At 46.1% G+C, this 15300-nt stretch overlaps 1 protein-coding gene across 1 annotated transcript in view; it reads right to left on the bottom strand.

Moving 5' to 3' along the window:
• LOC138647795 (40-kDa huntingtin-associated protein-like) overlaps positions 1 to 14169 on the bottom strand; it is a 64405-nt gene extending 50236 nt beyond the window's left edge. Inside the window, exon 1 of the mRNA XM_069737057.1 lies at positions 14054 to 14169. Within this exon, the coding sequence (XP_069593158.1) occupies positions 14054 to 14112 (59 nt within the window). The 5' untranslated portion in view covers positions 14113 to 14169. The remainder of the gene's footprint in view (positions 1 to 14053) is intronic.
• Between the last annotated feature and the right edge of the window lie 1131 nt (positions 14170 to 15300).

The following is a 15300-nucleotide window of genomic DNA, read 5'->3' as shown; positions in this document are numbered from 1 at the left end:
GCTGGAATGGCGCCGGAGGTGAGGAAAGGCTTTTTAATTTTGTCAGTGCCAAACATTTAGATCCAGGGGTTGTCCTGGTAATGGAAAACCCCTTTAATGTAAAATACACTAATAAGAAAATTCAGGTCTTCAACTGTCTTAACAAACCCTTAATGAGCATAGTGTCAGCGAGGGTGCACACTCAGCGTGGGTACCGGCACATTCTGCTCTATCATACCACTCAGCGTGGGTACCGGCACATTCTGCTCTATCATACCACTCAGCATGGGCACCGGCACATTCTGCTCTATCATACCACTCAGCGTGGGCACCGGCACATTCTGCTCTATCATACCACTCAGCGTGGGCACCGGCACATTCTGCTCTATCATACCACTCAGCGTGGGCACCGGCACATTCTGCTCTATCATACCACTCAGCGTGGGCACCGGCACATTCTGCTCTATCATACCACTCAGCGTGGGCACCGGCACATTCTGCTCTATCATACCACTCAGCGTGGGCACCGGCACATTCTGCTCTATCATACCACTCAGCGTGGGCACCGGCACATTCTGCTCTATCATACCACTCAGCGTGGGCACCGGCACATTCTGCTCTATCATACCACTCAGTGTGGGCACCGGCACATTCTGCTCTATCATACCACTCAGCGTGGGCACCGGCACATTCTGCTCTATCATACCACTCAGGGTGGGCACCGGCACATTCTGCTCTATCATACCACTCAGCGTGGGCACCGGCACATTCTGCTCTATCATACCACTCAGCGTGGGCACCGGCACATTCTGCACTATCATACCACTCAGCGTGGGTACCGGCACATTCTGCTCTATCATACCACTCAGCGTGGGCACCGGCACATTCTGCTCTATCATACCACTCAGCGTGGGCACCGGCACATTCTGCTCTATCATACCACTCAGCGTGGGCACCGGCACATTCTGCTCTATCATACCACTCAGTGTGGGCACCGGCACATTCTGCTCTATCATACCACTCAGCGTGGGCACCGGCACATTCTGCTCTATCATACCACTCAGGGTGGGCACCGGCACATTCTGCTCTATCATACCACTCAGCGTGGGCACCGGCACATTCTGCTCTATCATACCACTCAGCGTGGGCACCGGCACATTCTGCTCTATCATACCACTCAGCGTGGGCACCGGCACATTCTGCTCTATCATACCACTCAGCGTGGGCACCGGCACATTCTGCTCTATCATACCACTCAGCGTGGGCACCGGCACATTCTGCTCTATCATACCACTCAGCGTGGGCACCGGCACATTCTGCTCTATCATACGCATGTGAGCTGCAAAAATCTTGTGGTGTTGTCCTATGAACACGATGCCCAAAATAATGAGCTGGAAGTCACCCAGCTGCTGACATATAGGCCCCATGTATACCATGTGGACGCCTCTGTACTATCAACCTAAACACATTGGAACAGGACATTACTTTGGCATATCCTGCTTTTTTCCCATGGCAAAATAACGCACCGTGTCCACGTCGGGCAGCACATTTGTATCGACTTTATATAGTTTTATTATAAAGCCACTCCTCGTATCACATACACTTCTCATATAGGACTTATCACGTCCTGTGTCACTTTGCAATTGAAATACTGCTAAGTGGTTGGATGACTGCATGACACGCGGGGTCTTGACAGCTGATTGTTTATATTGTGGATGACGCTGTGGTCCTGGGAATAGTAAGCCAGTGCTGCAACACAAAAACGGACCTCCATGTTTCATGGATTCAAAACAGCCTATAGGAATTACAGCTCTTACAAAAAACAACCCACTGTACTCGCCTTCCTCGGGTCCACCAAGGAGTCTCTGCGGCTGCTCTCAGTGCCTAGTATTGGCAGCAGTGCGGACATGGGGACAGCCAATAAGTGAGCTTAGCGGCTCTAGCGGCAAATTCCTGTGCAGACAGAGCGCCCCGTTCACAGCCGCTGAGCTCAATCACTGGCGGCAGCCCTGTCCACGTGACATCAACACCGCTGCCAATGCCAGATACCGGGAACAGAGGTGGAGACTCACTGCTAGACCCGGGGAGCAGGACAACACTGGGGTTTGTTTTGGCTTAGTTTTTAGCAAAGTGCAGTCAGGGGAGAAATGTGATTGAAAGGAAACAACACATTTTTGGTACATTTTCTATTTAAAGTGAACCAGTCAGCAGGATTTTTGTACGTTAAAGGGAACCTGTCAACCCCAAAATGGAAGTTGAGCTAAGCCCACTGGCATCAGGGGCTTATCTACAGTACTCTGTAATGCTATAGATAAGCCCCTGATGTATCCTGAAAGATGAGAAAAAGAGGTTAGATTATACTCACCCAGGGGCGGTCCGGGTCCGGTATGATGGGCGCTGCAGTCTGGGGCCTCCCATCTTCTTATGATGACATCATTTTCTTGTCTTCATGCTGTGGCTGCGGCGCAGGCGTACTTTGTCTGCCCTGTGCGCAGGTGCTGGGAAAGGTCAGAGGCTCGGCGCCTGCGCACTGCAGTACTTTGCTCTGCCCTCAACAGGGCAGACAAAGTACGCCTGCGCCAGAGCCGCAGCGTGAGACGAGAAGAGGACATTATCCTATGAAGATGGGAGGCCCCGGACCGCAATGCCCATCGGACCAGACCGCAGCGGGACCGCCCCTGGGTGAGTATAATCTAACCTCTTTTTCTCATCTTTCAGGATACATAGGGGGCTTATCTACAGCATTACAGAATGCTGTAGATAAGCCCCTGATGCCGGTGGGCTTAGCTCACCTTCCATTTTGGGGGTGACAGGTTCCCTTTAAATATAGAGAGTGTCAGGTTGGCACCATTATACCTGGGGTGAAGAAATCCGTCTTGTGGTTCTTGTGTAATTAGTGTTAGTTTTCAGTTAATGATATGACCGCGCTTCAGGGCAGGACTGTAGACGTTGTGCATCATAGTTTGTGGATTAAGTCCACGCTGCCACAATAATACAGATTTGAATGTAATGAAAAGCTCTGGTGGTTTATTCAACGCATTTCAAGGTCTATCTGACCTCTTCATCAGGAAAATACCTAATCCACAAACTATCCTGCACAACGTCTCTGAGAAGGTCGTGTGGGCGGCCCGAGGATCTGCAGCAGCCGATACGCACATGCTTTTTGCCTTACACTATCAGGTGAGCAGCTCCCTGTTAAAAAACTGCACTTAATCTGAGGATAAGACCATATATGCGCTTTTTGTCTCCCTAATCTACTATGGCAGGACTGTAGGCAGAGTCTTATCTTCCTGCTCTAAAGGTACCTTCACACTGAGCAACTTTAGAACGATAACGATAGCGATCCGTGACGTTGCAGCGTCCTGGCTAGCGATATCGTTGTGTTTGACACGTAGCAGCGATCAGGATCCTGCTGTGACATCGCTGGTCAGAGCTAGAAGGCCAGAACTTTATTTCGTCGCTGGATCTCCAGCTGACATTGCTGAATCGGCGTGTGTGACGCCGATTCAGCGATGTCTTCACTTGTAACCAGGGTAAACATCGTGTTACTAAGCGCAGGGCCGCGCTTAGTAACCCGATATTTACCCTGGTTACCATTGTAAATGTAAAAAAAACAAACACTACATACTTACATTCCGGTGTCTGTCGCGTCCCCCGGCGTCAGCTTCCCTGCACTGTGTCAGCGCCGGACGGCGGTAAAGCAGAGCACAGCGGTGACGTCACCGCTCTGATTTCCGGCCGCTGTGCTCACAGCCAGTACAGGAGGAGTGCAGAGAAGCAGAGCGCCGGGGACAGACAGCGGTAGGTAAGTATGTACTGTTTGTTTTTTTTACTTTTAGGATGGTAACCAGGGTAAACATCGGGTTACTAAGCGCGGCCCTGCGCTTAGTTACCCGATGTTTACCCTGGTTACCGGCATCGTTGGTCGCTGGAGAGCAGTCTGTGTGACAGCTCTCCAGCGACCAAACAGCGACGCTGCAGCGATCCGGATCGTTGTCGGTATCGCTGCAGCGTCGCTTAATGTGAAGGGGCCTTAACTGAACACTTCTAACACTGATTACACTGGAATCACAAAATGGATTTCTTCACCCCAGGTATCATTTTAATCAGTTTATCAGTGCCAAACTGACAGTTCCTGTAGATTACTGCTGACAGGTTCACTTTAAGTCACTGTACTGAGAAAAGCTACTGTACGTACTACTACTGTTATATCATCACCCCCGGTATCACACACATCAGATAGATCATCACCCCCGGTATCACACACACATCCAATATATCATCACCTCCGGTATCACACACATCCGATATATCATCACCCCCGGTATCACACACACATCCGATAGATCATCACCCCCGGTATCACACACATCCGATAGATCATCACCCCCAGTATCACACACACATCCGATAGATCATCACCCCCGGTATCACACACATCCGATAGATCATCACCCCCAGTATCACACACACATCCGATAGATCATCACCCCCGGTATCACACACATCCAATACATCATCACCCCCGTTATCACACACATCCGATAGATCATCACCCCCGGTATCACACACATCCGATAGATCATCACTCCCAGTATCACATAAATCCGATATATCATCATCCCAAGTATCACACACATCCGATATATCATCACCCCCAGTATCACACACATCTGATGTATCATCACCCCCAGTATCACACACATCCGATATATCATTACCCCCAGTATCACACACATCCGATATATCATCATCCCCAGTATCACACACATCCGATATATCATCATCCCAAGTATCACACTCATCCGATATATCATCACCCCCAGTATCACACACATCCGATGTATGACACACAAATCTGATACATCATCACCCCCCCAGTATCACCCACATCTGATATATCATCACCCCCACTATCACACACATCTGATATATCATCACCCCCGGTATCACACACATCTGATATATCATCACCCCCAGTATCACACACACATCTGATATATCATCACCCCCGGTATCACACACACATCCGAAATATCATCACCCCCGGTATCACACACACATCCGATATAGCATCATCCCCCAGTATCACACACAACCGATATATCATCACCCCCGGTATCACACACACATCTGATATATCATCACCCCCGGTATCACACACAAATCTGATATATCATCACCCCCACTATCACACACATCTGATATATCATCACACCCGGTATCACACACAAATCTGATATATCATCACCCCCACTATCACACACATCTGATATATCATCACACCCGGTATCACACACACATCCGATATAGCATCACCCCCCAGTATCACACACAACCGACATATCATCACCCCCAGTATCACACACACATCTGATATATCATCACCCCCGGTATCACACACATCCGATATACAGTGGGGCAAAAAAGTATTTAGTCAGTCAGCAATAGTGCAAGTTCCACCACTTAAAAAGATGAGAGGCGTCTGTAATTTACATCATAGGTAGACCTCAACTATGGGAGACAAACTGAGAAAAAAAATCCAGAAAATCACATTGTCTGTTTTTTTTAACATTTTATTTGCATATTATGGTGGAAAATAAGTATTTGGTCAGAAACAAAATTTCATCTCAATACTTTGTAATATATCCTTTGTTGGCAATGACAGAGGTCAAACGTTTTCTGTAAGTCTTCACAAGGTTGCCACACACTGTTGTTGGTATGTTGGCCCATTCCTCCATGCAGATCTCCTCTAGAGCAGTGATGTTTTTGGCTTTTCGCTTGGCAACACGGACTTTCAACTCCCTCCAAAGGTTTTCTATAGGGTTGAGATCTGGAGACTGGCTAGGCCACTCCAGGACCTTGAAATGCTTCTTACGAAGCCACTCCTTCGTTGCCCTGGCGGTGTGCTTTGGATCATTGTCATGTTGAAAGACCCATCCACGTTTCATCTTCAATGCCCTTGCTGATGGAAGGAGGTTTGCACTCAAAATCTCACGATACATGGCCCCATTCATTCTTTCATGTACCCGGATCAGTCGTCCTGGCCTCTTTGCAGAGAAACAGCCCCAAAGCATGATGTTTCCACCACCATGCTTTACAGTAGGTATGGTGTTTGATGGATGCAACTCAGTATTCTTTTTCCTCCAAACACGACAAGTTGTGTTTCTACCAAACAGTTCCAGTTTGGTTTCATCAGACCATAGGACATTCTCCCAAAACTCCTCTGGATCATCCAAATGCTCTCTAGCAAACTTCAGACGGGCCCAGACATGTACTGGCTTAAGCAGTGGGACACGGCTGGCACTGCAGGATCTGAGTCCATGGTGGCATAGTGTGTTACTTATGGTAGGCCTTGTTACATTGGTCCCAGCTCTCTGCAGTTCATTCACTAGGTCCCCCCGCGTGGTTCTGGGATTTTTGCTCACCGTTCTTGTGATCATTCTGACCCTACGGGGTGGGATTTTGCGTGGAGCCCCAGATCGAGGGAGATTATCAGTGGTCTTGTATGTCTTCCATTTTCTAATTATTGCTCCCACTGTTGATTTCTTCACTCCGAGCTGGTTGGCTATTGCAGATTCAGTCTTCCCAGCCTGGTGCAGGGCTACAATTTTGTTTCTGGTGTCCTTTGACAGCTCTTTGGTCTTCACCATATTGGAGTTTGGAGTCAGACTGTTTGAGGGTGTGCACAGGTGTCTTTTTATACTGATAACAAGTTTAAACAGGTGCCATTACTACAGGTAATGAGTGGAGGAAAGAGGAGACTCTTAAAGAAGAAGTTACAAGTCTGTGAGAGCCAGAAATCTTGATTGTTTGTTTCTGACCAAATACTTATTTTCCACCATAATATGCAAATAAAATGTTAAAAAAACAGACAATGTGATTTTCTGGATTTTTTTTTCTCAGTTTGTCTCCCATAGTTGAGGTCTACCTATGATGTAAATTACAGACGCCTCTCATCTTTTTAAGTGGTGGAACTTGCACTATTGCTGACTGACTAAATACTTTTTTGCCCCACTGTATCATCACCCCCAGTATCACACACATCTGATATATCATCACCCCCAGTATCACACACACATCCGATATATCATCACCCCCAGTATCACACACACATCTGATATATCATCACCCCCCAGTATCACACACACATCTGATATATCATCACCCCCAGTATCACACACATCTGATGTATCATCACCCCCCAGTATCACACACATCTGATATATCATCACCCCCAGTATCACATAAATCCGATATATCATCACCCTGAGTATCACACACACATCCGATATATCATCACCCCCCAGTATCACACACACCCGACATATCATCACCCCCAGTATCACACACACATCCGATATATCATCACCCCCAGTATCACACACACACATCTGATATATCATCACCCCCAGTATCACACACATCTGATATATCATCAACCCCAGTATCACACACATCTGATATATCATCACCCCCAGTATCACATAAATCCGATATATCATCACCCTGAGTATCACACACACATCCGATATATCATCACCCCCCAGTATCACACACACCCGACATATCATCACCCCCAGTATCACACACACATCCGATATATCATCACCCCCAGTATCACACACACACATCTGATATATCATCACCCCCAGTATCACACACATCTGATATATCATCACCCCCAGTATCACACACACATCCGATATATCATCACCCCCAGTATCACACACATCTGATATATCATCACCCCCAGTATCACACACACATCCGATATATCATCACCCCCAGTATCACACACATCTGATATATCATCACCCCCCAGCATCACACACACATCTGATATATCATCACCCCCAGTATCACACATCTGATATATCATCACCCCCAGTATCACACACACATCCGATATATCATCACCCCCAGTATCACACACATCTGATATATCATCACCCCCAGTATCACACTCATCCGATATATCATCACCCCCAGTATCACACACATCCGATATATCATCACCCCCCAGCATCACACACACATCTGATATATCATCACCCCCAGTATCACACACACATCTGATATATCATCAACCCCAGTATCACACACACATCTGATATATCATCACCCTGAGTATCACACACATCCGATATATCATCACCCCCCAGTATCACACACATCTGATATATCATCACCCCCAGTATCACACACATATGATATATCATCACCCCCCAGTATCACACACATATGATATATCATCACCCCCAGTATCACACACATATGATATATCATCACCCCCAGTATCACACACATATGATATATCATCACCCCCAGTATCACACACATCTGATATATCATCACCCCAAGTATCACACACATCTGATATATCATCACCCCCCAGTATCACACACATCTGATAGATCATCACCCCCAGTATCACACACATCTGATATATCATCACCCCCAGTATCACACACATCTGATATATCATCACCCCCCAGTATCACACACATCCGATATATCATCACCCCCCAGTATCACACACATCTGATAGATCATCACCCCCAGTATCACACACATCTGATATATCATCACCCCCAGTATCACACACATCTGATATATCATCACCCCCAGTATCACACACACATCTGATATATCATCACCCCCAGTATCACACACATATGATATATCATCACCCCCAGTATCACACACATCTGATAGATCATCACCCCCAGTATCACACACATCTGATATATCATCACCCCCCAGTATCACACACATCTGATATATCATCACCCCCCAGTATCACACACATCTGATAGATCATCACCCCCAGTATCACACACATCTGATAGATCATCACCCCCAGTATCACACACATCTGATATATCATCACCCCCCAGAATCACACACATCTGATATATCATCACCCCCAGTATCACACACACATCTGATATATCATCACCCCCAGTATCACACACATCTGATATATCATCACCCCCAGTATCACACACATCTGATATATCATCACCCCCCAGAATCACACACATCCGATATATCATCACCCCCAGTACCACACACATATGATATATCATCACTCCCAGTATCACACACATCTGATATATCATCACCCCCAGTATCACACACATATGATATATCATCACCCATAGTATCACACACATCTGATATATCATCACCCCCAGTATCACACACATCTGATATATCATCACCCCCAGTATCACACACATCTGATATATCATCACCCCCCAGAATCACACACATCTGATATATCATCACTCCCAGTATCACACACATCTGATATATCATCACTCCCAGTATCACACACACATCTGATATATCATCACCCCCAGTATCACACACATCCGATATATCATCACCCCCAGTATCACACACATCTGATATATCATCACCCCCAGTATCACACACATCTGATATATCATCACCCCCAGTATCACACACACATCCGATATATCATCACCCCCAGTATCACACACACATCCGATATATCATCACCCCCAGTATCACACACATCCGATATATCATCACCCCCAGTATCACACACATCCGATATATCATCACCCCCAGTATCACACACATCCGATATATCATCACCCCCAGTATCACACACATCTGATATATCATCACCCCCAGTATCACACACATCTGATATATCATCACCCCCAGTATCACACACATATGATATATCATCACCCCCAGTATCACACACATCTGATATATCATCACCCCCAGTATCACACACATATGATATATCATCACCCCCAGTATCACACACATCTGATATATCATCACCCCCAGTATCACACACATATGATATATCATCACCCCCCAGTATCACACACACATCTGATATATCATCACCCCCAGTATCACACACATATGATATATCATCACCCCCAGTATCACACACATCTGATATATCATCACCCCCAGTATCACACACATATGATATATCATCACCCCCCAGTATCACACACACATCTGATATATCATCACCCCCAGAATCACACACATCTGATATATCATCACCCCCAGTATCACACACATCTGATATATCATCACCCCCAGTATCACACACATATGATATATCATCACCCCCAGTATCACACACACATCTGATATATCATCACCCCCAGTATCACACACATATGATATATCATCACCCCCAGTATCACACACATCTGATAGATCATCACCCCCAGTATCACACACATCTGATATATCATCACCCCCCAGTATCACACACATCTGATAGATCATCACCCCCAGTATCACACACATCTGATAGATCATCACCCCCAGTATCACACACATCTGATATATCATCACCCCCCAGTATCACACACATCTGATATATCATCACCCCCCAGAATCACACACATCTGATATATCATCACCCCCAGTATCACACACATCTGATATATCATCACCCCCAGTATCACACACATCTGATATATCATCACCCCCCAGTATCACACACATCTGATAGATCATCACCCCCAGTATCACACACATCTGATAGATCATCACCCCCAGTATCACACACATCTGATATATCATCACCCCCCAGTATCACACACATCTGATATATCATCACCCCCCAGAATCACACACATCTGATATATCATCACCCCCAGTATCACACACACATCTGATATATCATCACCCCCAGTATCACACACATCTGATATATCATCACCCCCAGTATCACACACATCTGATATATCATCACCCCCCAGAATCACACACATCCGATATATCATCACCCCCAGTATCACACACATATGATATATCATCACTCCCAGTATCACACACATCTGATATATCATCACCCCCAGTATCACACACATATGATATATCATCACCCATAGTATCACACACATCTGATATATCATCACCCCCAGTATCACACACATCTGATATATCATCACCCCCAGTATCACACACATCTGATATATCATCACCCCCCAGAATCACACACATCTGATATATCATCACTCCCAGTATCACACACATCTGATATATCATCACTCCCAGTATCACACACACATCTGATATATCATCACCCCCAGTATCACACACATCCGATATATCATCACCCCCAGTATCACACACATCTGATATATCATCACCCCCAGTATCACACACACATCTGATATATCATCACCCCCAGTATCACACACACATCTGATATATCATCACCCCCAGTATCACACACATCTGATATATCATCACCCCCAGTATCACACACACATCCGATATATCATCACCCCCAGTATCACACACACATCCGATATATCATCACTCCCAGTATCACACACATCTGATATATCATCACTCCCAGTATCACACACACATCTGATATATCATCACCCCCAGTATCACACACACATCCGATATATCATCACTCCCAGTATCACACACATCTGATATATCATCACTCCCAGTATCACACACACATCTGATATATCATCACCCCCAGTATCACACACATCCGATATATCATCACCCCCAGTATCACACACATCTGATATATCATCACCCCCAGTATCACACACACATCTGATATATCATCACCCCCAGAATCACACACATCTGATATATCATCACCCCCAGTATCACACACACATCTGATATATCATCACCCCCAGTATCACACACATCTGATATATCATCACCCCCCAGTATCACACACATCCGATATATCATCACCCCCAGTATCACACACATCTGATATATCATCACCCCCAGTATCACACACATCTGATATATCATCACCCCCAGTATCACACACATATGATATATCATCACCCCCAGTATCACACACATCTGATATATCATCACCCCCAGTATCACACACATATGATATATCATCACCCCCAGTATCACACACATCTGATATATCATCACCCCCAGTATCACACACATATGATATATCATCACCCCCCAGTATCACACACATCTGATATATCATCACCCCCAGTATCACACACATATGATATATCATCACCCCCAGTATCACACACATCTGATATATCATCACCCCCAGTATCACACACATCTGATATATCATCACCCCCAGTATCACACACATATGATATATCATCACCCCCCAGTATCACACACATCTGATATATCATCACCCCCAGTATCACACACATATGATATATCATCACCCCCAGTATCACACACATCTGATATATCATCACCCCCAGTATCACACACATATGATATATCATCACCCCCCAGTATCACACACATCTGATATATCATCACCCCCAGTATCACACACATATGATATATCATCACCCCCAGTATCACACACATCTGATATATCATCACCCCCCAGTATCACACACACATCTGATATATCATCACCCCCAGTATCACACACATATGATATATCATCACCCCCAGTATCACACACATCTGATATATCATCACCCCCAGTATCACACACATCTGATATATCATCACCCCCCAGTATCACACACATCTGATATATCATCACCCCCAGTATCACACACATATGATATATCATCACCCCCAGTATCACACACATCTGATATATCATCACCCCCAGTATCACACACATCTGATATATCATCACCCCCAGTATCACACACATATGATATATCATCACCCCCCAGTATCACACACATCTGATATATCATCACCCCAGTATCACACACATATGATATATCATCACCCCCAGTATCGCACACATCCGATATATCATCACCCCCAGTATCACACACATATGATATATCATCACCCCCAGTATCACACACATCTGATATATCATCACCCCCAGTATCACACACATATGATATATCATCACCCCCCAGTATCACACACATCTGATATATCATCACCCCCAGTATCACACACATCTGATATATCATCACCCCCAGTATCACACACATCCGATATATCATCACCCCCAGTATCACACACATCCGATATATCATCACCCCCCAGAATCACACACACATCTGATATATCATCACCCCCAGAATCACACACACATCTGATATATCATCACTCCCAGTATCACACACATCCGATATATCATCACCCCCAGTATCACACACATCCGATATATCACCCCCCAGCATCACACACACATCTGATATATCATCACCCCCAGAATCACACACATCTGATATATCATCACCCCCCAGAATCACACACATCTGATATATAATCACCCCCCAGAATCACACACACATCTGATATATCATCACCCCCCAGTATCACACACATCTGATATATCATCACCCCCCAGTATCACACACATATGATATATCATCACCCCCAGTATCACACACATCCGATATATCATCACCCCCAGTATCACACACATCCGATATATCATCACCCCCCAGAATCACACACACATCCGATATATCATCACCCCCAGTATCACACACATCCGATATATCATCACCCCCCAGAATCACACACACATCTGATATATCATCACCCCCAGAATCACACACACATCTGATATATCATCACTCCCAGTATCACACACATCCGATATATCATCACCCCCAGTATCACACACATCCGATATATCACCCCCCAGCATCACACACACATCTGATATATCATCACCCCCAGAATCACACACATCTGATATATCATCACCCCCCAGAATCACACACATCTGATATATAATCACCCCCCAGAATCACACACACATCTGATATATCATCACCCCCCAGTATCACACACATCTGATATATCATCACCCCCCAGTATCACACACATCTGATATATCATCACCCCCCAGTATCACACACATCCGATATATCATCACCCCCCAGTATCACACACATCTGATAGATCATCACCCCCAGTATCACACACATCCGATATATCATCACCCCCAGTATCACACACATCCGATATATCATCACCCCCAGTATCACACACACATCTGATATATCATCACCCCCCGGAATCACACACACATCTGATATGCCACCCTCATTATCACACACATCGGGTATATACATATCACGTCTCTCACTTTTTGAGCTTATTAGACACGGCTCTGTATCGCAGCAGAAAGTCCCCATCCGCCGCCATCGTTGCCCGGTGACAGCCAGCTGACTTCCGGTATCTGTGCGGCACGGGGACTCCATGTTGTGGTTGGCCAATACTAACGCTTTCCTTCCGGGTGCCTCAGTTACACACCGCTCACTACGGGCCTGTGCTGCCACCTTGTGGTCGACGAGGGAACAGGTAATAGTGATGTCTGTATTTCATCCGTTTTTACTGCACCGTCTGGCTAGAACGCGCTCTCCTGGATGTGGTGCGGTTTTCTGTACACCATTGGCTGCGTGCCCACTATCAGGAATAGCAGCCTTTTACATTACAAGCACAGTGGATAGGATAGATAGAAATCCCATGCCCACTGTGCTCCTGTGTGCGTTTTCTCACCCACGGTGCGGGGTTACGAGTCTCTGCCTGTTACCCCCATTGCCAGTCATTAGGTGCGTTAAATCCGCACAGTTCACCAAGCACATGCGGATACATGCGTGAGTAGGACGCAAAACACGCCGAGTCCAGAACGCTGCTACCGATCGTGGGCACAGCGCTATTCCGGGATTGACTGATGTGTCACCCACAGCGAATCTCAGAAAACGTGTCACCTGCCAAGTCCATTCATTATCTTACGTCTGTACGTTTTCTGTAAAGACACCTGCCAGATCACAGACGGGTCACATGTGGCTGCACTGAGGTCTGTGGCGAGTGAGCGGCGTGCGAGCCGTGACGAGAGATCCGGCATATTTGGAAATATTTACAACTTGATGTTACAGTTGTAGGAAATCTTTTGACACAATTATCTCAATGTCACTTGTCACCATGTAGCTCTAACCTATGGCGGCAAGAAACTAAGAATGTGGTGTTGCCAGTGTACACTACCACATGGGACTCGGGGCTCACTCCTTCAGTGACATTGTGGTTGGTAGCCGCAGACGGGAGCCACATTGTGGTTGGTAGCCTCAGACGGGAGCCACATTGTGGTTGGTAGCCTCAGATGGGAGCCACATTGTGGATGGTAGTCTCAGACAGGAGCCACATTGTGGTTGGTAGCCTCAGACGGGAGCCACATTGTGGATGGTAGTCTCAGACGGGAGCCACATTGTGGTTGGTCGCCTCAGACGGGAGCCACATTGTGGTTAGTAGCCTCAGACGGGAGCCACACTGTGGTTAGTAGCCTCAGACGGGAGCCACATTGTGGATGGTAGCCTCAGACGGGAGCCACATTGT

This window comes from Ranitomeya imitator, chromosome 8, assembly GCF_032444005.1.
Source record: "Ranitomeya imitator isolate aRanImi1 chromosome 8, aRanImi1.pri, whole genome shotgun sequence".
Taxonomy (NCBI): Eukaryota; Metazoa; Chordata; class Amphibia; order Anura; family Dendrobatidae; genus Ranitomeya; species Ranitomeya imitator.
The sequence above is the reverse complement of the archived record's forward strand: the minus strand, read 5'-3'. Positions and strand labels throughout refer to the sequence as shown.